Consider the following 23,498-nt stretch of genomic DNA (forward strand, 5'->3'; position numbering starts at 1 on the left):
AAATACCAAAAGATAAAAAAACCTTGAACTCATCATTTTTTCGTATGTATAGAACAAGAATGTTTAGAAAACAATAGAAATTAGTCTATATTAATCTATAGTTATCTTATTTTATAATCTTTAATTATTGTTAAAATAAATATATAATATTAATAATGGGTTAATAATATAATAAATATGTAGTTATAAATGTTGCATAAATAAAATTATGTTTGGATTATTGTTTCATTAGAATTATTAGGAATTTTGTGGTAGTCACTATACTGTTGAATGCAACAAGTAGCTCAAGCAAAGTTGCCAAGAAAATGAATATTTTCAACTGTTTAATTGGTGTGTAATAGTTGTGAAAATATCTGAATTAGAGTAAAGTATATTTTTTTTCTTAAGATTTGGGATCGGATGAGTTTAAAGTTGTCTCTAGCTAATATTTAAATTGTTTTAATATTATTTTATCATTAATAATATATTAATAATAGAGTTAACAGTAAGACAATATTAATGAGATGATTTTGAAATGTTAAAAATTTAAATAAAATGATATATTACTGTTAGAAGAATTTTCAAATCAAGAAGAATGAAAATCAAATTTAATGGAATGAATTGCATGACCAATTTAAAGAAAATGAAAGTAAATTATGCATTTTTGTCTCTACTCTACTAAATTTCTTTAATGTAATTTTAAAATAAATTTTAATTTTATCCTTCAATAATATTAATTTTTTATACTACATAATTATTTAACTATTTTTAATCACATCTAAATAAATTACTCTTAATCACATTATTTTTATTCTAAATAAATTTATTGATTTGTTCTAATTTCTTATTATAATTTTGGTTCTAATTTGTTATTATAATTTTGTGTGCATTATTTGATTCTGATTTGTTATTATATTATTTTTATGACTAGTGTTAATTGATATTCTCTTTGCAGACATGATGAAAGGTAGAGGTGTCACCGATTTACCACGTAGTCATGGTAGAGGGAGGAGTTCTACTGGAACCCCTGAGACTTCTCAGTCGACCCCCTCTACGCCGACTACCCCTGTGATGTCACAGACAATAGGTGCACAGGACTAGCCGTTCATCATGGTCCCTAACTCAAACTACGTGACTCCTACTGCTACACCACTCCGTAATTAGGAAGTAGTCCATCTGCTTCATCAGTTTGGACTCCTCCACCACCTTCATCCGCTCAACAATGCACTACCTCGACGATGCTGCCTCCAACGACAGACACCGCGGTGCCGGAATCCTCTCATAGATCTTAGTTAGATGCCCCTCCACCATCTCTCATCGTACATAAGATGATTTGACTTGATGGAACTTCGGCGTGAATACTGTATTAAAGTTTTTTATATGCAAACCATTTTAGTTTGTGAGTTTAATTTAGTTACACTAAATTTTACTAGTTTTAGTGCATTTAGGTTGTTAAAATAGGTTTGATTTAATTTAATATGTTTGAACTGCTTATTGTGTTTGATAATTCTTTATTGTTGATGGATGTTGCTGCTTGATTGTTAATTCTTATTTGTTGATTGTTGATAGATGTTGTTGTTTAAGTAAATTGTTGATGATATAATTTTTGGTGCATTCTAGTTATAGATAAAATTCTGCCAAAATTCCTAAAAAAATCTAAATACAACTGAAGTTTATAGATTACTTTGAAGTACTTTTTAGTAAACTACTAAATCTAAGTTTTTCATTGATAGGTTTGCGCCAAATAATAATACATGTATACAGGAGTGTACTAATGTCCACTTTGAGACATTCATCTACCTCTGCCACTAGTTGGCCCGTCGATCCCGAAGACGGCGTGAATTTGAGAGAGCAGATGTTGTTGTCTGAGGAGAGGTATTAGGCGAGCCTCTCACGTATGACAAACATAAATTACCTCACGCTGGAGTGGAGGCAAGAGTTAGAGCGGCTTCAGCAAATGGAGTAACCCATGGCGTCGTATGAAGATCTGATGTGCACTAGTGGCAGAGGCACTGTTGGTGGAAATGACGCTAATGGAGGGGTACAGACATCACCGCCTAGGCCGCCGCCTCAGCAGCAGGACCAGCGAAAGGACGACGACGATGACTTTCAATGACTAGGATTTTTTTTATACACTGTTTGATTGTATTATATCCTCTATTATTTGACTTTTCATTTTATTTGTACACTTGATAATTTAACATATTTGTCTTCTATTATTTAGAATTTGACTACTAATTATGCAAAAAATAAATTTAAATAAAAAATTTAAAATTTGACCACTAATTTCATAAAAAAATATATGAAAAAAATTAAATTTACCGTCAAATTTTTCGAAGAAAATATCCGACAGTAATAATGCGGAAACAAAACAATTTGGCGCCAAAGTTGTCGTCGGAAAAAATCCATCGGTAAATGACACTAGATATTCGTAGCTTAAAAAACCAATTCTGTCGCAAGTTACCGGTGAACAACAAAATACGACGATAAACATTTATCGGCGAGGTTTATACCATCGTATTGAAACCGACGAAAAATCCGACGGTAAATTCATTACCGGCGGATTATTTTCGTTTTTTGCCGATAAATCCGATGGTACTCAATGGTTTTTCTATAATGCAGAATGCTCCCTTTAATGTAGATGCATTGTTTCTAAAACTTCAAACTTGAGTGATGAGAATGTCAGGTATGGTCAGATTGGTGGGTTCTCTCTCCTTGCTTAAATCTTTGGCTGGTTACTCCCTTTTGTATGGGATAATGCCTCAAAAACTTGATTACAGGTAAGAGTCAACACCTTGAACAATGAACTATCTAAGTTCTTTTTCTTCTTCTTTCAAAAAATTAAAACAGAAAATTAGGGTTGAAAATTAGATTTGAATGGCATAGAGGAGATATGGACAACAGCAGTGGCTGTGGCAAGGACATAAGACCTTCAGTGTGTTTACAAAATCAACCCCCTTAATCTTGTATTTTGATCCCCAAGTTTCATTTTAAATCTTTGGATGTGAATTAGAAAAAGCAACTTCTATTTTTCTTCTTCTTATTAGAATAGTAATTCTTCCCTAAAGTAGCTTCAACAAGCTATTGTGTATGTACAAGAATGGTAAATTTGCTTTACCTTTTTTTTTCTGAACATCATGACTTAAGAATTTAATTTTTGCTCTATTGATTTGACTTAGCCTCCAATCTTTTGCTTTTCCCTTCTTTTCCTTTTTGGTACTTAATCAAAAGCACTTCCATTTCAGTTTGAATCACTTCTGAACTTACTTATCTGCTTGTGAAGTATAGCAATGTTCGACATAGTTCAACAATAATTTTTTTTTGCCCCAAAACTAGCAGCAATAGGCCTTTTTTAAATGTCTTTGTTGGGGAAAATAATCCAGCAACTTGTTCTTTTGTTTAGTGTCCAAAGTTCAGTCAAATATTTTTAACATATTAATACTTATTATGGGCCTGCACAATAAAATCCACTTTAAATAATTTTGGACTTTTAATCCAAACAAATATAATGTGTTTGTCATCATAAAAAGTATAATTATTGTTTTCTAAAATCAAAATGAAAAAATTGAAATAGAAAGATATAAATAAAGTACGACTAGTAGTATAATGCTTCTCACATAAATTTAGTGTTGACTATATGAAAACTTATTCCTATGTGATGGATTCAATTACATCAATATATCTCATTAATTTGGCTGTACATACATAAAAAATTTGACACTTGTCTAATGAATGTTGTTACAATCTACTTATACATCTCAATAAGTAAATAATTTATATGAAAAATTCTAAGAGATTTAAAGTATTTGAAACATACAATAATTTTTTAGAGGTTGTTTAGTAAGACTTAAAAAAATTTCGTATGGACTAAGACAATCTGATGTCATGTGGCATAAATGTAGTGAATACCTATTAAATGATAGATACAAAAACAATGATCATATATGTCCATATATTTTTATAAAAAAGTTTGAATTCAAATTTATTATTATTACCATATATGTTAATGATTTAAATAACATTGAATTTTTTGAAGAAATTTCAAAAACTATAGATAATTTAAAAAGAGAATTTGAAACAAAAAATTTTGATAAAATAAATTTTTTTAAAAAAAAAAAGCTCAACATAGAAGTGGAGCGAAACAAGAGACACAAACATAAGTTAACACAACCCAGTAGCACTATAGAAAGCAAAAACATATTCCGTTGTCATCTTTGCTATTACCATCAACAACAAAAAGGATTCTGACACCTCCACTCCTAAAAACTATGAAAAGATGCGTTAATGATATCTTCTACACTTTTTCCTTTATTCTGAAAAAGCCTCCTATTCCTTTCCATCCAGACGTTCCATACAATCGCAAAGAAGCAAATTAGCTACACCTGTCCAACTTTGAAAATGTTCTTTCACAGTACCAGGAAAGGCTCACTTCCTATCAAAATGAGTCAACCATGTGCACCATACCTGCCAAGTAAATTCACACCCAAGAAACAAGTGATAAACATTTTCAACATCCTTATTACATAGAGCACATATATTGTCGTCATGACTAACTATCCTAAACCGACACAATCTTTCTTTTGTATTCACTCTGTCTATCAAGACAAACCAAATAAACAGCTCCACTCTTGGTGGAACTAAGCCTTTCCAAATAGATTTGGTAAAACTATAACTTGTTACGTCTTCCAGGAGCGTATCCTCCTGCAACACCTGCACAAATGAGTTAGTAGAAAAAACACCTTATTTATCAAACTTCCACACAATCATATCCTCCCTGTTCGGCGCTAGTTTAACCAATCTCAGAGTGTCATGTAGTTGATTCACAAGTTCTAACTCTCATTGGAATGGCTCACGCCTCCATTGGAAGTTCCAAATCCATTCTAATCCGTCCCAGAACCCGCAGACCCCAATGACACATCCTTTTTGGATTGAAATCGAGAAGAGCCTTGGAAACCTATCCTTTAGCGGACCACAGTATAGCCATACATCCTCCCAAAAACACGTTATTCTACCATCCCCAACCTCCATGGACAACCCATTTATCATCTTCTCTTTTACATGTTACTCCTTGATCTGTAACTGACATATATCCTTCCAAGGGCCTCCTTTAGTAGGCAATGCCTGGGTGGATAATAGCTTGTTAGGATTGAGATTATTACAAGAACACACCACCTTCTTCTACATCAGACAATCCTCCTTTGAGAACCTCCACCACCATTTAAACAATAGCGCTGTGTTACGAATCATCGCATCTCCGACACCTAGACCACCTAGCCTTTTTGGCGCCTGAACCACTTCCCATCTAACCAAAGCCAAGCCATTTCTTCCATCCTCTCTACTCCACAAGAATTTTCTCTGTAATGAAATCAACTTTTCAGCAACAGCCTTCGGCATCTTATACAAGCTTAAGTTTGGCAAGCTGTTTAAAACAGCTTTGATGAGCACCAGCTTTCCTGCTTTATTGAGCACTTTCGACTTCCAAAAGCTTAGTTTCTCCTTCACCTTGTCTATGATTGGCTTCCAAGTCTTAACTAACCTCGGATTAGCTCCTAGAGGAATTCCAAGGTATCTGCAGAGCCACTTCCTTGCATTCTAACAATCTGCACATACGCCTCACCCACTGTTGGTCACAATTGATTGAGATTAAACTGGATTTGTCAAAATTGATGCTCAACCTCGACATCAACTCAAAGCAACGTAGGAGTCTCTTGTAGTTCTTGATAGTTTCTTCCTCCAGCAGACAAAACAAGATAGTGTTGTCGGCGAACTGAAGGTGCGACAATTCTATATTGTCTCTCCCAACCAACAGAGGAGATATACGGCCATTTCTAACTGCCTCTTCGACCATTCTATGTAGTACATCAACTACAAGCACAAAAAAGGGAGATAGTGGATCACCTTGCTTCAAACCCCTTTCCATCATAAATGGCTTCGTCGGTGAACCATTTATCAAAACAGACATAGAAGAAGTACCGACACACTCCATTACCCACTCCCTCCATCTTCGACCAAATTCCATTTTTTGCAACACTATGTCCACAAAGCTCCGCTTTACTCTATCATAAGCCTTTTGAAAATCTAGCTTGATGATTGCCGCTTCCTTTTTTTTAGTTTGAGCTACTGCACAGTTTCACACGCAATAAGTGCTCTATCATGTATTTTGCGATCCTTGATAAATTTACTCTGAGTCTCCTCGACCAACTCTGGCATCACTACTCTCATCCTCCTAACTAGCACCTTTGAAATCACCTTATAAACACAACCAACCATACTAATAAATTGAATATTTAATAGAAATATATTCATCTATCAGTAAACTTATGAAGAGAAACTTTTAAAAAGATTTTAGCTGGATAAGGTAAACTAATTGAGTTTTTCATATGTGAACAAAATATCGTTTGCCTTTGTGAAAGTAATAAGGTGTTCCTTTTTCCTGAAGTACTTTATGTTAGTGTTATTAAAGCATTAATGTAACTTACTAACAATACAAGACTAGATGTAATATTTTCAATAAAATTGTTATTAAAGCTTAATTCCTACCTAACTAGAAGAAATAAAAATAGTATTAAACGTATATTAAGATACTTTTAAGAATTTATTGATAACGTGGTTCATTTTATTTTAATAAATCTATATTTCAATTAACCGAATATAATATATAGATACAAATAATCTTTTTGACCCATAAAAAGGTATATTACAAATAGATTATCTATTTGCAAGTGGAAGTAAAGGCATATGCTAACGTTCCACCAAAAAAAAGACCATAGTTACACCTCTTCAAATTATACAAAAATATTAGAAATTTATAAAGCAACTCGAAAATATATGTGACTTATTCACAAAGAAGATACCAGCAATCATATACGAAGAAAATTATGTATACATCAACTAAATAAAAAATACATTAAAAGTAATAGGAAAATGCATAGTTTATCATAGGGGGTCTAGTGTACAGATGAAAGTTGGGGAAGACATACAGAGATTTTGTTTTTTGTGCCTGGAGGGAGGACGTGTGTGACGTTCAGTTTATAACGGAAAAGACTTTGAGAGTGCGGGAGTCGATGTTGGCTTAGAAGGCTTACAAGGGGTGAGCCTAGCCGATAGTATTCGTTAAAAAGGGATATGGAAACATGACTTGATGGGTGGGTCATTGTGGCTGTGGGCTTTGGGAGAAAAAAAATATTTTTGGGTCAATTTCGAAAAAAGAAAAAAAATATTATGAGTTAGTGTAGGAAAAGAGAAACAGTCTGCAGCACTAGTTTCCTAACCAAAGCCCCACCCACTTTTTCCGTTGTAAACGTGGCTATCGCCTCTGCCTCCCTGATTCAAAGAGTCGTCGTTGTCGGCGGTAGTTGCGCAGGTCTGGGCACCGTGTTAGTGTCGTAGTGGAGGTCTGAAGTTGTGTTGCAGTCGTTGTCTCCAGTGTTGAACACGGTTCTCCACGCTGAAGGATGTAGTGAGCTGTACTTGCCGACTGAGGTGGAGATCCGGGCGCCGTTCGACAAAAAAGAAGGCTTTGGAAGGTCCAGGGAATCAAAACGCTGCCGCTGAAACAACGCATCACAGAATCCGCAGTTTCTCGTTTAATTTTTCCTGTCATATCTCAGGTTTGCATTGAGGATTATCATTTTCCCACGAATTTGGTTCTTGCGTTAGCTGGACGCTGATACAGTTCAAAGTCAGGTGTGTAGTATTTTCGTTCCTTTATTTGAATTTATTTATAAATTTGTGTTTATTATGAGTGGTTTTACTGCTGTGGGTTTTGTACTTTAAATGAAGCTTAACGATACAGTCGCTGCCATGGTCGCATGGAGAGAATGGCATTTAGGAAATTCGGAATTTGGATTTTGTGATTTAGATTTGCAATCTGTTAGGCTAGGGACACATTTCTGCACCCTGGATTATAAACTTTTTTGAAAAGAAAAAAAATTATAGTATCGGTTCTTACATTAGTGGAGTTTTGGCGTTGTGCTGTTTTGATGTTTGATGACTCTGGCTCACCGTTCGGGATCAGAAAATAGAAAAGGATTAAGTGTAATTTCTTTTGGCCCTTATTACCGTACATAGTTCAAGGGCTCTGATTTTCGTCTACTGGACCAATAGTCCAATAGGGTTTAGACATGGTTATTGTTCCAGGCATGTGATTGGGGATTGGGGAACATCTTCAGATCAAATCATGGTTTCCTCCTTTTCAGAGTAAGCCGAACATTGTACTTGCTACACGATTATGACTACTCTGGTAAGGGACCTGCAAAAAGCTCCAACGCCAATGCAATTCTTTTTATTTATATCTATCATACCTCCTCACTTATTGGAGTTTGTAGGTGTCCCTTTTATGTCTATTGCTGCCACGTTCTCTGCATTGTTCGTAGCCCCTAAGAGAATCTTTTGCTGTTATAGTTGGAAGCTGTTAAATGTGTCATCATTATGATTCAGATGTGCTTAATTGTTTATATTTGTATACTGTTATTATTAGACCGAAGAGATTCTGAAATTCCCTGCAGCTAATGGATTTTTCTGTCATACTGATTCGTAAGTTGGTAATAAATATTATGGAATTTTCTTAAATACTTTCAAAATATGAACTCATTTAAAAATCAAGACTTCTGTATCTGTTGAAATAGAATATCGTGTGTTGTAACTTTGAGACAAGGTATGAGATTGGCAATGTTTTTAAAATTTACTAATTGAGAAAGTATGTAACCCCTGTGGATTGGTGTTTGTAATCATTGGCTGCTGTTGTGATTAGGAGTGCAATTGCAAAGTTCTTCTGTAACATGACTGTTATGCTACGGTTATGTATGTATTTCAGGTTTATGTATTGTGTTTGTAATATGTCATGGAGAATATAATAGGATTAGAAATCAGCATGAGATTTCCTTGTCATGATTGAAATAATTTTCATTCATTTGTCTAAAATTAAATCTGAAGCTCCTTTGTTCGCATATGTTACTCATGATAGAGACTGTTCTTTGAGGACAGTTCTTGAAGGGAAGATATATTTGTGAGGAAAACGGATGTCTCGGGCTTATGATGTAGTTGTTTGTCCATAAGACGTTAGGGTGTTGTCTGTTACAGTGGTGTGTGTGCATGGTTGTTTTGCCTTTTAAAATTTGTAGTATAATTTGACTAAAACTTTCATGGGCAGTGGGATTCATCGTAACTTTTTGAGCGCTTTCATGTTTTCAGGCTCGAACTGTGAACTGATAACTCCGATGGATTTCACTGGGATGTTTTGAGGCAAAGTGGAAGAGTCAGATGAGAACAGCTCGGATGGATATTGTGGCCATTATTACGCGAGTGACGATGAAGGTGTGGAGGACGAAGGTGGTGAGGACTGCGGTGGTGAGGAAGGTGACCCAACAGGTGGCAGAGAAGATGAACATGGTAATTTCTCAGGTGGTGCCAGTCATGCAAGAGATGGTGGGAAAATTCGGCCGATTGTCGCAGAGGATTTCCTAGGCAGAGAGTTTGTTGGGGAGGAAGATGCCTACCTTGCGTACAAGGAGTTTGCTAGGACGAGGGGTTTTGGGGTCCGCAAGGGAGATGTGGGGCGTGTTGACGGGGTTTTAGTCTGGAGAGACTTTTTTGCCACCGGCAAGGCACAAGACATCCTAAGCACTATAACCGTCCTGAGCAAGTTAGGGAGGAGAGGTTGGAGAGTCGAACCGACTGGAAGGCGATGTTGAAGATTTACTATGATGTGTAACGCAGTGTGTGGAAGGTTAGGACCATCTTCGATAAGCACAACCACGAGCTTGCTCCGGTTATGTTTTCCCATATTTTGCCTAGCCATCGCAAGATGAGTATCGGTGACAAAGCGCAAATTGATAGCATGAAGAAGTTTGGGATACCAACCTCAAAGATAATGACTTACGTGGCTGGTCAATCTGGAGGGTATGAAATGCTGCGATTTACAAAGTGTGATTTGTATAATTACGTACACGGGCAAAGGCTAGCCCGAAGCAATGATGGCCATGCTGCAGCAACGATCAGTTACTTGGAGGGCAAGGCGAATGCCGACATGACGACATTCGGACGTTACACGCGAACTGCGGATAATCGGCTAGGGAGCCTTTTCTGGGTCGAAGGTGAGATGATGTCAGACTATCAGTTATTTGGAGATGTTATGGCTTTTGATTTGATGTATCGGTCTAATAAGTACAAGAAACTGCTTGTAGTGTTCTCCGGGTCAAATCACCACAAACAGACAACCATTTTTGGATTGGCGCTACTGGAGGATGAGGAAGTTCGTACTTACCGGTGGCTGTTGTTAAATCTTGTAGACGTAATGGGAGAGAAGACACCGTGCGTTGTTATCATGGATGGGGACAAAGTGATGCGCGCAGCCATCACGGAGGTGTTCCCGACAGCTAGGCACCGGCTGTGCGGGTGGCACTTGGAGAAAAACTGTGTTCAAAGGGTTAAGGATACCGAATTTCGGAAGGTCTTTAAGAAGCCTATGTATGCCAACTTTGTGGTGGAGGACTTCGAGGAATATTGGAAGAAGGAAGTGGAGTCACTTAGCCTTCAAAATAATAGTTGGGTTCAAAGTACATACGAGCTCAAAGAAAGTTGGGCAACAACATATCTCCGGGGCACGTTCTATGCGGGATATCGGATAACCTCCAGGTGTGAGGGAATTAATGCATACATAAAGGGGTTCTTGAAATCCACTTATAGCATTTTAGAACTGGTGCACAGCTTAGATCGCGTTGTAAAGGATTATCGTAACAACGAAGTCACGGCGCAGTTCTATTCTACGTATTATAGCTCCATATTAACAACCGGGCTTGACTCCATTGAGCTTTTTGCATCAAAATTGTACACGCGGAAAGTTTTTAGAGAGGTGAAGAAACAAATCAAGGGTGTTGTGACCTTGCTATTTTGTGGGAGAGATAGCATCAGCACAATGGTTGTCTACAAGTTTTCAAGGATGGGCGCCCCTGGTAGGACTCACAAGGTTTTGTTTGACCCTGATGACAAGAAAATTTAGTGCGACTGTTCGATGTGGAATAGCGAGGGTATTCCATGTAGTCACATTTTCTGCATGATGAAATACGAGGGTTTGGAACAAATACCAGACAGGCTTATAATGAGAAGATGGTGCAAGGATGCAAAAGATTCCAGCCGGATGCCGGTGACTACGAGACCTGGACATGAGGGTCGCATGCTTAGGTATGCCGCACTTTGTTCAGCCACAAGCTTGGTCGCAAGACTTTGTTTGGAGGAGGGTAGAGACTTTGAATTCGCTAGGGAGAGCATCGCGAGTGTAATAGAAAAGCTACGTCACAAAATTTATGAGAGGGCAAGCGGTCAGCCAGGTATGTCGGCATGGAGCCCGATGAAGGACCCGGTTGTCGCAAGAACAAAAGGTGCCCCTAAGAGGACGAAGGAGTTCGACCCAAGTAGTCAACCCGATGCCCGAGGGAAGAGACGTTGCTGCACCAAATGTGGCATTCCAAGGCATACAAAGAGGACATGCAGTGGGGACTCTGCACGAGGTGTGTCCGGGATAGGTAACGGGGTCTCGCCAACATTTGGCAAAGGTTCGCATCACGACCCTTCAACATCTTCAGCGTCGCTTTCGACGGAGCGCGGTTATGCGTATGAGGTAATCTTAGAGATCATCTTGCCCAGTTAAATGGGTTGCTTCTGAGGTTCCGTTTGTGCGATTAGTTTCGTCCAAACAGGGTATGCCGTAGTGCGTAGTCTTGTTTTACAGTGACATGATTGGTATATGCCTTACTTTTGATTATTTTGCATGTTATTCCCTGGGTTACAAGATCATTTGTGATGTTATTTGTGGGTAGGAGTTGTTCAAACATTGCATTTGCCCAATAGAATAATAATTGGCCAGGTATATCATTCTTGGTGGATTGTGCTTGTTAAACTGTGTCGTGATTCGAACGGTCGTATAGGTTGAGACAAGTAACGAAATTAAATTAGAAGGGTTAACTTGTTTTAAGTGAACACAGGAGGCTGTGTGGTTTCCCACTTGCTGAAGTTAATTACTGGTATCAATTTTTTGCCTAGTGGATTGTATTTCGAACAAAATCTTAAACATGCCAACATGCTTGCAAGATCAAACCTCAACTCATGGCGAAGGTGGCCTTAATAACGTGTCTAGCTCAGCGGTGAATACATCCTCCATGGTGAATCGGAGAGGTAGTCCATCTTTGCGTCCTCCGTTCTGTGGCGGGGGAAATAGGGGGACCTTCTTCCTTGGGGACCAACACATCCATCAATTCTATGCATCCCAACCTTGCTCTGGGCACCAAAGCGAGCTGCCGCCACACGAAGGCCACTGCAGTATGTCGACTCCAACAAGGGCAACGAATATGGACTTGTTTGAACGGTGGCTGCTCCAGGTACGCGGGTTCTCATGAGATGTACTCCGATGTTTTCAATTTTGCTGTTTTAGAAATCCTGACCCGTCGACTAAACCATGTGCCTATTTTTGTCGAACAGAATGTGATTGGTCCTTGCTCCTCCAGCAAAATGCCGGGTGGATTTTCCACGCGTGGAACTTAATTTTAAGCGGTAGATAACAGGTAACGAATACTTTCTGTGTTGCCAAATTTTGTATTTTTGGGTAAAGTCTGTGTTGCTCAGTGGTCCCTTCAAATTTCAATAGTTTGGGATCTGTTTTTCTAATTTTTTGTAACTACTATTCGATAGTGTGTTGGTGGTCACTTTGTTAGTGCTAGCAGCGAACACGCAGCATTAGAGGTTTTAGCTGGTTTTTTTTTATTTTGTGTCCATAATAATTTGGGTCATATTCAGTTTTCACACCAGTCTCTTCATCAAGGATCTGTCTTCACATGAGGTAATTTGGCTGGTTGTAACTGTTCTGGAATGTCTTAAATGCTCGTCTCAGTATGTCCTTATCTCCCATTTTCTGCATAATTAGAGATTTCTCCACTGTACTACTAGGAGCCGGATCATGATAACTTAGTACCAAGCTCATTGACAGGTGCATGGCTAGTTGAAGTAATTTGCTTCGTAGATACAGATTCTCAAGCTGAACGACATATGCAGGACCACTTTAAGTAGTTTGCTTCCTTCATAAAGATGGAGAATACGCATTTTTAGTTGAATAACTGGATGCTGGTTGCTTTTTTTGAGTTAATGTAGGATTTGAACTTGAACTTCTTGGTGTTGAAATTTGGAATATCTTAGGTGTACGTTGCACTGATGTCTTCTTTGTGTTGAAATACTTCGGGTGTAATATTGTCAATTGCCAAATCCAGTTATTGAGTAACGTTGCAAAGAGGCCAACTGTATCTGATTGGCCAACAATAATGTTTTTTTAGGCAACAATATTTTTTTTTGGTGGGCCAACAACCCCCGTCCTGAGGAAAAGGAAAGGTAGTTACAACCACTCGGCCTAACCTCCTTGTTATCAACTTATGTGCAAATTAAAATATATGTAGAAAGCTTGCACCCATTGATATACTTGTGTTTAAGTTAATCTATTTTCAGTTCTAAACTCAGTCATTGTTTACTTAATTATACATTTTTCTGAACAGAATTTTTAAACATAGCCAATTTTTCTTTTCCTCAGTGCATAAAGTCTATTAATATGATTTCTCAGTAAATACGTATAGTATACACTAATGCAATAGAGCTGAACACTGATTTTAATTTCGAGACCATCGTTTGCTTTATAACAATACGTATTTTACGAACATTGTGGCTGTTACAAAATGTATCTTGTGGTTAGAGTTCCATAATGTCTTCATACAAAATGGTGTTATAAGTCTTCCATGCCATCAAAGCCACCTTACCCATTGGCCGAGACACGCTATAGCATTCTGAAGTGGAAGAAGCTTCCCTTTGCCAGGTAAAGACTTTCGAACAAAAAATTGGTAGTTTGACCTCCAAAAGTGCTTAATGCAACCCAAATATGAACCTAAGGTGGGGCTCCAGGTTGTTCCAAAATCGCCACATGGTTGTGGGAGTTGTACCAAAAAAGGGTTCGCACACATTCTAGGATCGGGACTTTTTGTTGCTGCGATGGCTACTTGGCCTCCACCTGCCAGTGAGCAACCGCTTTGGCAACAATGTCGCCAGCCATGTCGTTGTGCGACTTCATCACCAGATCTATCGCCAAGCGCATACGCGTTGCGCTGCTGACGTTCTATAACATAAGAAAACCGAACCCGACTTAAGTAGGTGGTTAATCATACGCAAGCCTATCATGGGATGAACTAGTCACAGAGGAAAATACCTGGACACTATAATCCTTCCACAGATGGTCCCTAATTATCCATTGTGCCACCCACAAGCTGTAATCCATTCTGTTGTACAGTCACAAAAAACACAAGTGAGTATGTATTCCATAAAAGATGCCACTTTTACCATGACTTGCAACACTTTTTATTTTCTTGAGTCAACGATGCATGTGCGAGGCATGTGGATTGAGGATATTCGTTGCTCACGATTTCCGATCCTGCTGGGGCAGTTCAGGATCTTCGAAATCGAACGTTGAAAACTTGGCCACAAAATCTTGAAGCCTTTCTTCAAGTCTTTCCTTTTGAAGCAAAGATCTTTGCTAGCCTTTCTTTGTAGACTTTTCCTCTGATTTCCAATTTCTTCTATCTTCATCTTTGATGGATTGAAGTGACCACAAGCAAAAGAGAGGTTAGCGAAGAGAGACAAAACTTTCGAAGGAAGCATTAAATGGGGTTAAACGAAATTAAATTTCTACTTCCATTACGCAATACATAAAGGAAGGTGTATAGCTTTTAATGTGACTAACCCAATTTGAGTTTTAGCTTCCAGTTACCAAACCATGTCCTCACGTGTTAGGATTTTTCTGTTTTTTAATTTTTCGTTATGGTTTGTTTCTTATTTCCCTGTTGATATTAATCAGATTTTAAAAGGTTGATGGTGATGACTCTGTCCATTAGTTAAAAAATTTTAATGCTCCTGTCTCGCTTTCCCTCGAAAATAAAAAAACTCTCTCCTCCTAACTCTTCATTTCTCTATCAATCTCATTGTTTCACTCATTCTATCTCTCTTATATGTCATTATCAATGACTAATTACTAATTTTACAATCAAAATATACAACATAACATTCTCTAAGTGTATTTTAATTAACTTACATTCGAAAATAAAATACTAAATTTGAAATACAGCTACGTTATATATTATATTTATATATTACTAACTAATTCAATAACCAAAATGTGTCCCATGACACTCTTATTAAATATCAGAAAAAATATTTTCCTCTAAAATTAGTAAACATCCTTCTAATAATTTGTTATCTATGTGTCTTCTGTTTTCTATTTCTCTCTATCCTGCTCAGTCTATATATATAATTTGTAATTCGTATTTTATATAAGTAGTATGACTAAGCAAAATGTGTCACCAGATATTAGAGTTTACTATAATTAAAATTAAGATATTTTTAGGCTTCCAAAATTAACACACTCTCTCTCATTCTTATCCTTTATCTCTCTCTTTTCTACCTTTATGTAAAACAGAAAATAAAATTAACAAGTTAATATAATTTAAATATAAAAGTTAAAGTATAAGTACTTCTTAATTAATTTTAAATTTTTACTGCTTATATTGTTAATGTATGTTTTCTCTTCTTCCGTTTTAAATATTTATTGCATGTAATTTAAAAAAATACTAATGTTGTAATTAGAAATTAGAATCACAATTCAATTGTTGTGCAATGAATGAATTAATTTCGTAGCTATGAATAGAAAACTTTTTTCATGCTAATAACTAATTATATTTATAAATTTCTAGAAAAAGAATCTTATTGGTAAATAGCGATTAAAAAAATTAAGTATGCCAATTTGTGCAACAAATTTAATTCATAAATAAATATAAAAATAAACACATTAAATTCCTTTAAATTTTAGATAACGAATGTTAAAATAAAGTAAAATAATTAAACTCTTCTATTTAAAAAAAATACTAAATAATTTATTATTTAATTTTGTTTAAGATCCTATTCTTGTTAGCCGACGCAGATTTTGTTCCTCAAGACCATTTTATGAAAATAATTTAATGCTATAAATTGTTCATTTTATAATCTTTAAAGTAGTAATAGTTTAATTTGTTGACCTTTTTCAAACTAAAAAAGAAGGTGGAAAATATTCTTAAGTTATTTTTAATTTCTAAAAATGATTTCCTGTATTTATGTTTTATATTTTTATTTACGAGAATGTTATTGTTTTTTTCTTTACGAGTGGGAAAGCCTAATCCCAACATGAAATCATGTGGCTTATAATCTGTTACGTTTCTTTCATGCAAATAAATTTTTGTACTTGTTTGGATAAAACTTTTCTCAACATATTAACGTCGGTATTGCAACAGTCAAATAACAAGGTTCTCGTACGTGGCTTAGCATGGCGTCAGGTTGCATGGATCGCCACAGCTCTTGTCCAAAGTAGGCTTCGATCCGGGTGGGCTGGCAGATGGTGGGAGCGCGGCATGCACCTGGGTTCAGATTGCTTGTGGGGTTCCTCGCGGCATATGCTTCCGCTATATCTTCACGTGCGTTGCATGGGGAAGCCATTCAGCAAGACATGGAAAGTTAGCGTGTGACCTAGCCGAGCATCTGTTCTAGGTCATAGTTTTAATTAATACTGTTAGTATTTTTCAAACCCTACCTCCTGCGCTACTTACAATTTCTCGTCATGAAAGTTGATGGTCGTGCAACAGTGGGCATGTGGACGGCAACTGTTCATGCTGAGTCGTGTGTTGATATTGCAGTGTTACAGCGTATAATAAGTGTCTCTTGTGACAAGCTACACCATGAACGTACTAATGAATTATTTTTAACGTATTAAGCATGTATGTAGGAGAAAAGAAGACTGACCGGCGAATATCGATCACGGGACAAGTACATACGATAAGAATGGTTAATTGATTTGTACATACATATGGCCAATTATGAGATGAAGCATACATGAAAATAAGATTAAAAGGTCTAAACTCGAGATACACCAAGAGATTATTATCGGCATCGGTTGCTATTTCACGTCGCAAGGCTCGAGGGGCCAACTTATAGTAGGGAATCGGTAAACTTGCATTCACTGACGCTAAACACACTGGTAGAGCGGCAGTCTTGCAAGTCACCCCGGCCTTCTTAAATGTGAAATTTGCCGAGGCACGCACCCATTAATGGATCCGACGTAACTAGAAAGGTAACTGAGTTATGTGTTTGTTCCCAATGCCACCTAATCCCAAGAAAATATTGAAGGGGATTATGTGTCTGCCTAACAGGAATTTGTAACGTGTGTGGTGTTTGTTTAGTGGGGTGAGACTCTCCCCATTATGGAGTGCCATGGTTTTGGAGGTTCTCTAATGCTCTCTTCTACTCTAACCCTGAAGGGCTTTGTGTGATGCATTGTGATGTGGAAACCTTTGGGAGATATTTATAATGCCATTTTCTTAGGAAATTTTTTGGATGGACGAATTTGCCCCGATCATAACAACGACTCCCTACATTGTGCATCTCAAATTTGCCAGCCTCGTGATGCATGTATAATTCGGTCTAGTTGTGGGGCCCACGAGGTCCTACACGGCGTCGTCTTGTGCATTGTGATTTTTTGTTAAAACAGGTATGACACGATAGCATGATGGACACCACAATGGTTGTACTTTAGACGCATTGGATTGTGATCCCTGTGGAAAAACTATTTTGTCCCTGGCTATTGTGGTTTCCTGCCACAAATATGAAGACCTCATGGTCATACTAATTTGATGTGAATGAAGTTGACGAAAATGTAAGGGGTAGTACCGTCAAAGGGCAATTCACTTGATGACTATGTGAGGATGGGGTTAGGTAGCAGGAGTCATTCACGAAGATCGCACCACTTCCACGAGGCATTGCAAAAATGAAAAAGAACTTGGGCCTGTTAACCTCCTCCACAAAAATGGTCTCCGTGTTGGTGATGAGCGGATATTTTATATGCTTTTTGGGGGTAATTTCATATAAATTTTAGCATGTTTTTATTAGTTTTTAATAGAATTTTATTAGTTTTTAAGCAAAACTCATATTTCTAGACTTTACTATGAGTTTGTGTATTTTTCTGTGATTTCAGGTATTTTCTGGCTGAAATTGAGGGAGCTGAGCAAAAATCTGAGTTAGGCTGAAAAAGAACTGCTGATGTTGTTGGATCCTGACCTTCCTGCACTCGGAATGGATTTTTTGGAGCTACAAGAGTCCAATTGGCGCGGTCTCAATTGGTTTGGAAAGTAGACATCCAGGGCTTTCCAGAAATATATAATAGTCCATACTTTGTGCGAAGATAGACGATGTAAACTGACGTTCAACGCCAGTTCCATGTTGCAGTCTGGCGTCCAGCGCCAGAAACAGGTTACAAGTTGGAGTTCAACACCCAAAACACGTTACAACCTGGCGTTCAACTCTAGAAATAGCATTTGGTACCTCATGACATTTTTAGATCTGAATTTTATACTCTTTGACGGCATGAGTCTCTAAACTCCATTGTTGGGGGTGAGGAGCTCTGCAGCGTCTCGATGAATTAATGCAATCACTTATATTTTTCCATTCAAATATGCGTGTTCCTATCTAAGATGTTCATTCGCGCTTAATTATGGAAAAGGTGATGATCTGTGACACTCATCACCTTCCTCAACCCATGAACGTGTGTCTGACAACCACCTCCGTTCTACATCAGATTGAATGAATATCTCTTAGATTCCTTAATCAGAATCTTCGTGGTATAAGCCGGATTAATGGTGGCATTCATGAGAATCCGGAAAGTCTAACCTTGTCTGTGTTATTCTGAGTAGGATTCCAGGATTGAATGACTGTGACGAGCTTCAAACTCCTAAAGGCTGGGCGTTAGTGACAGATGCAAAAGAATCATTGGATTCTATTCCAGCCTGATTGAGAACCGACAGATGATTAGCCGTGCTGTGACAGAGCATTTAGACCTTTTTCACTGAGAGGATGGGAAGTAGCCATTGACAACGGTGACACCCTACATAGAGCTTGCCATGGAAGGAACCTTACATTATGCTATTGAGTTGAATATTACATTGCAGGAATTCAGAAGATAAAGCATCTCCAAAACCCTAACATATTCTCCATTACTGCACAACAAGTAATTATTTCACGCTCTTTTATTTTTCTAATAATTGAAACTGATAATTTTAATTGATATACTGACTAAGAATAATAAAATAAACATAGCTTGCTTCAAACCAATAATCTCCGTGGGATCGACCCTTACTCACGTAAGGTATTACTTGGACGACCCAGTGCACTTGCTGGTCAGTGGTACGAGATCATAAGAAATCTTAATTTTGATATTGGGATTAAAATTTCGTGCACCAGTTGGCGACTGGCAGTGTGCAGGTTTGACGCTATTATTCCTTTGCCACTGTTTCTCGGCACGCCAGAATCTTGCCATAGAAGAGGACAACACAAGGCAGACTCGCTTCATTGGGTGTCCGTGAATGGGTCCCTAAGTGGCGGACACGTTCTAAACCCGACTGCAGAAACCACGTGAAAGATTCACTCGGTGCTCAAAGCCATGTGAGTTGATTCCTTCCAAGCTTAGCTGTGATCTATTTCTTCTGTACCGTTACGATTTCAATAGTGTCAGGGCACTCGGGTCCATTACCCACATCTTTTCGTTCACAAGATATCCCTAGTAAGTATCTTACCGGTGCTGAAAACATGGTCTTTTCAAAAGATCTTACTGTCCCCGTTCTCACATTAGGGTTCTGTGGGCATGTGTAGAACCAAGTTGGCCCTATGAGTGTCATCATTGGTGCAGGCCCATGCATGTCTGGCCCAACAAAACAAGCATGTTTAGAAAGCAACCAATCTGGGCTGTGATAGCGAGAGAATGTGTGTGCCAGCAGGTTGTAGTTGACATAAGGATGTACCCGTTATTCTTCTGGGCCTGTCAACACGATACCGGGCCCGAAAAGTTGAAAGGAGAAGGGGCTGCAGGGCAGCCACCGTCGATGGAGGTATTTGTATGGCTTGGGCGTATAACTCGTGGTTCTATGCTAACCGTAGAAATTCCTGGGTATTGCAGGCACTGTCGTCGTTTGTTCTTCTGTGAGAAGTCGTTTGGGAACGTTCGGGACAGACCGGTTCCCGTTTCGGTACCGGTGGCTGGATCGAGTTCCAAATGCTCATCGTCGTGTGTGAGGAAGAGGTCGTGTCTTAAAACTAGCAGGTAATTAAAGATATGGAGTTAATTATTTAAGGGACAAAATATACATTGCATGGAATGTACCTGGGATAGTATGCTAAAGTTTTATTCTCAATTGAATTTTACAGGGGCCTTGACACCGGAGATGACGACAAAGTTGCGTCATGTGGAAGTTCCCGATCCTCTTGTGCTCCAGAAAACCAGGTACCTCTTACTTGGGTACTTTTTTTTTTGAACCAAAAATGTCGGCTATTTGGAAGTGCAAGATTGTGTGATGTGGTACGTGTTGCTGCAGGACAGTGAAACCATTGCGATGAGTATGGTGACTAGTGTCTCAGGGATGCAAACGGAGATGAGGAAACTTTCAGCCATGCTATCCCGGCATGATGCACTTGTACAAGAAGTGAGAGATGCAATCAAGCTACTAAGAAGAGACAATTTTGCTGTGTTTCTGAACCCGGTTCCCTTCGGGCACTGCGCCACTTGCACATGCTGCAAGGGGGAAGCCACTGCGATGTCGAAGAAGAGGACCATCGACAGCCAACTCCAGACTCCGGGGCAGGGCAAGGGTTTCTCATCCCGTCTTACCATGGACACGACGTTCACGGTTGATCATATGCTGTTCAAAACTTTGCGGAAGAAGAAACCTCCAAGCCCCTCGCCGGAAGTGGTTTGGTCTTCTGGGATAAGGGGGTTTATTTATAGCATGCATATAAATTATTCCATGATCCGTTCGTTCAAGATATCCTAATAGTCTAGTTGATTGTTGCAGGTCGATTTGACTTCCGACAAAGTGTGTGATAGCCCAACAAGGAGGAATCCCCCTAAAAAAGGCACTGGATGCATGCGTCACCCCACTAAGGTTCAGACCAATTACTATCCCGTTGAGAACGACCATTTGCTCGATGGTTGCCAAGGGATGGTTATGAAACTCGACCACATTCCCCGGGTGCGACATTCAATATGTTTTTAAACTAACAAAAACCAACTCTACCCTACTAGTACTTTGTGACACTTTGCATGGATTTCACAGACCATGAACTTGGCATTCTAGCCGCAGAACGACATGAATCTTTCTCCAGTTGAGCTAGCCGTGGCGGCTTACGTCTTCTGCAGGGATCTCCCCCCAGGTTAGTAACATCATGCGGGCTTGCAATAAGCGCTCTGTGGTTAGAATGTGTTCCGATATTCGATTTTTGTGACATGACTGCATAGTTTTCTGACAGCAAACTACTAGTTGATGTCGGTGACTGCATCGCTAACAGGGCAGCCCTGATGACGCTTGTTCCGAGAGCGGAGATTGTGGATGATGTAGGTGCCTCTAGAGAACCTGATAGTATAAAGTGGTCTTAACGGCATGCCTTTATGCGCGAACTGATGATGACACACGGACCCTATTCTTCAGTGATCACTTCTTTCGCTGCAGGTTCTAAATGTGGTCGTCTGTATGCTCACAAGGACTTCAAAACAAACTCAATGGTTCCTCCCCACAAGCATCATGGTATGTTAAGGCAATAAGTTTCGAATTTGGTGAGCAGCAGTTAACTTGTTGAGAACAGAAAGGTGAAGTTTCCCTTCTTGACTTATACCAACAAGCCGCACTCGAAGGCCGTACACTTACCTCAGGCACTGCCACCTCGCTTCGTAACAACTACATGCAGTGCAAGGTGGACAGTGTCACCAGGGTATGTTAGTTACGTTACCCAATTACTTTTGACTTAATTCTTTTACGTTACGCCTGAATTCTGATGTCTTGTTCAATTTATGTCTAGATACATCAACCGATGTGGTGTGATGGTCACTGGTATCTCATGATAATTGACGTTCCCCGCATGAAACTCATTTACTTGGACTCGCTTCGAGATCCTGCCCAAGCAGAAGCAAGAAAGATCGCGATGACTCGCGTGATGAGTATACCGGTTTAATTCCCGACTTTTGGATCACATTTGAATTTTTTATTGGTGTTGACGCTGGGTTCTTTATCGTTGTCATAATCTTCCTGTTTAAGTAGGCATTGCACCTTGAAGGGCTAACCCTGGGACAGTCTTAGCTCTCTGGCAACTACTCCGTTCGACCCAGGTTTTCAACGTTTGATTTCGAAGATCCTGAATTGCCCCAACATGATCGGAAATCATGAGCAATGAATATCCTCAATCCGCATGCCTCGCACATGCATCGTTGACTCAAGAAAATAAAAAGTGCTGCAAGTCATGGTAAAAGTGGCATCTTCTATGGAATACATACTCACTTGTGTTTTTTGTGACTATGCAACAGAATGGATTACGGCATGTGGGTGGCACAGTGGATGATTAGGGACCATCTGTGGAAGGATTATAGTGTCTAGGTATTTTTCTCTGTGACTAGTTTATCCCATGATAGGCTTGCGTATGGTTAACCACCTACTTAAGTCGGGTTCGGTTTTCTTGTGTTATAGAATGTCAGCAACGCAATGCGTATGCGCTTGGCGGTAGATCTGGTGATGAAGTTGCACAACGACATGGCTGGCGACATTGTTGCCAAAGCGATTGCTCACTGGCAGGTGGAGGCCAAGTAGCCATCGCAGCAACAAAAAGTCTCGATCCTAGAATGTGTGCGGACCCTTTTTTGGTGTACCTCCCACAACCATGTGTCCATTTTGGAACAACCTGGAGCCCCACCTTTGGTTCATATTTGGGTTGCATTAAGCACTTTTGGAGGTCAAACTACCAATTTTTTGTTCGAAAGTCTTGACTTGGCAAAGGGAAGCTTCTTCCACTTCGGAATGCTATAGCGTGTCTCGGCCAATGGGTAAGGTAGCTTTGATGGCGTGGAAGACTTATAGCACCATTTTGTATGAAGACATTATGAAACTCTAACCACAAGATACATTTTGTAACAGCCACAATATTCGTAAAATAGGTATTGTTATAAAGCAAACGATGGTCTTGAAACTAAAATCAGTGTTCAGCTCTATTGCATTAGTGTATACTATACGTATTTACTGAGAAATCATATTAATAGACTTTATGCACTTAGGAAAAGAAAAATTGGCTACATTTAAAAATTCTGTTCAGAAAAATGTATAATTAAGTAAACAATGACTGAGTTTAGAACTGAAAATAAATTAACTTAAACACAAGTGTATCAATAGGTGCAAGCTTTCTACATATATTTTAATTTGCACATAAGTTGATAACAAGGAGGTTAGGCCGGGTGGTTGTGACTACCTTTCTTTTTCCTCAGTAACAGTACTCAATAACTGGATTTGGCAATTGGCAACCCAAATATTACACACGAAGTATTTCAACACAAAGAAGACATCAATGCATCAACACAAAGAAGACATCAATGCAACATACACCTAAGA

The 23,498-nt window shown here is 38.6% G+C and overlaps 2 protein-coding genes across 2 annotated transcripts; one reads left to right on the forward strand and one right to left on the reverse strand.

Moving 5' to 3' along the window:
* Positions 1-5,157: 5,157 nt before the first annotated feature.
* Positions 5,158-5,998, reverse strand: LOC107477959 (uncharacterized). The gene is made up of 2 exons (XM_016098051.1): positions 5,655-5,998; positions 5,158-5,548 (listed from the first exon to the last, which is right to left on the reverse strand). Exons 1-2 carry the CDS (start codon positions 5,996-5,998, stop codon positions 5,158-5,160), a joined length of 735 nt encoding a protein of 244 aa, XP_015953537.1.
* A 2,211-nt stretch (positions 5,999-8,209) lies between these two features.
* On the forward strand, positions 8,210-10,978 carry LOC107477958 (protein FAR1-RELATED SEQUENCE 5-like). Its single transcript, XM_016098050.1, has 5 exons — positions 8,210-8,221; positions 8,459-8,514; positions 8,732-8,781; positions 9,229-9,622; positions 9,697-10,978. The coding sequence occupies exons 1-5, from the start codon at positions 8,210-8,212 to the stop codon at positions 10,976-10,978; spliced, it is 1,794 nt and encodes a 597-aa protein (XP_015953536.1).
* Positions 10,979-23,498: the final 12,520 nt, after the last annotated feature.

This window comes from Arachis duranensis, chromosome 3, assembly GCF_000817695.3.
Source record: "Arachis duranensis cultivar V14167 chromosome 3, aradu.V14167.gnm2.J7QH, whole genome shotgun sequence".
Taxonomy (NCBI): Eukaryota; Viridiplantae; Streptophyta; class Magnoliopsida; order Fabales; family Fabaceae; genus Arachis; species Arachis duranensis.

What these genes read in the sequence shown, in the direction of transcription:
- LOC107477959 (XM_016098051.1), bottom strand. Translation starts at nt 5,998, where the DNA reads ATGGAATTTGGTCGAAGATGGAGGGAGTGGGTAATGGAGTGTGTCGGT. An exon ending in TGCTTTGAGTTGATGTCGAG is followed by an intron (nt 5,549 to 5,654) that starts GTTGAGCATCAA and finishes GTGGCTCTGCAG; the next exon opens with ATACCTTGGAATTCCTCTAG.
- LOC107477958 (XM_016098050.1), top strand. An exon ending in GACTGTTATGCTACGGTTAT is followed by an intron (nt 8,782 to 9,228) that starts GTATGTATTTCA and finishes TTTGAGGCAAAG; the next exon opens with TGGAAGAGTCAGATGAGAAC. An exon ending in ACTATAACCGTCCTGAGCAA is followed by an intron (nt 9,623 to 9,696) that starts GTTAGGGAGGAG and finishes TGTGTAACGCAG; the next exon opens with TGTGTGGAAGGTTAGGACCA.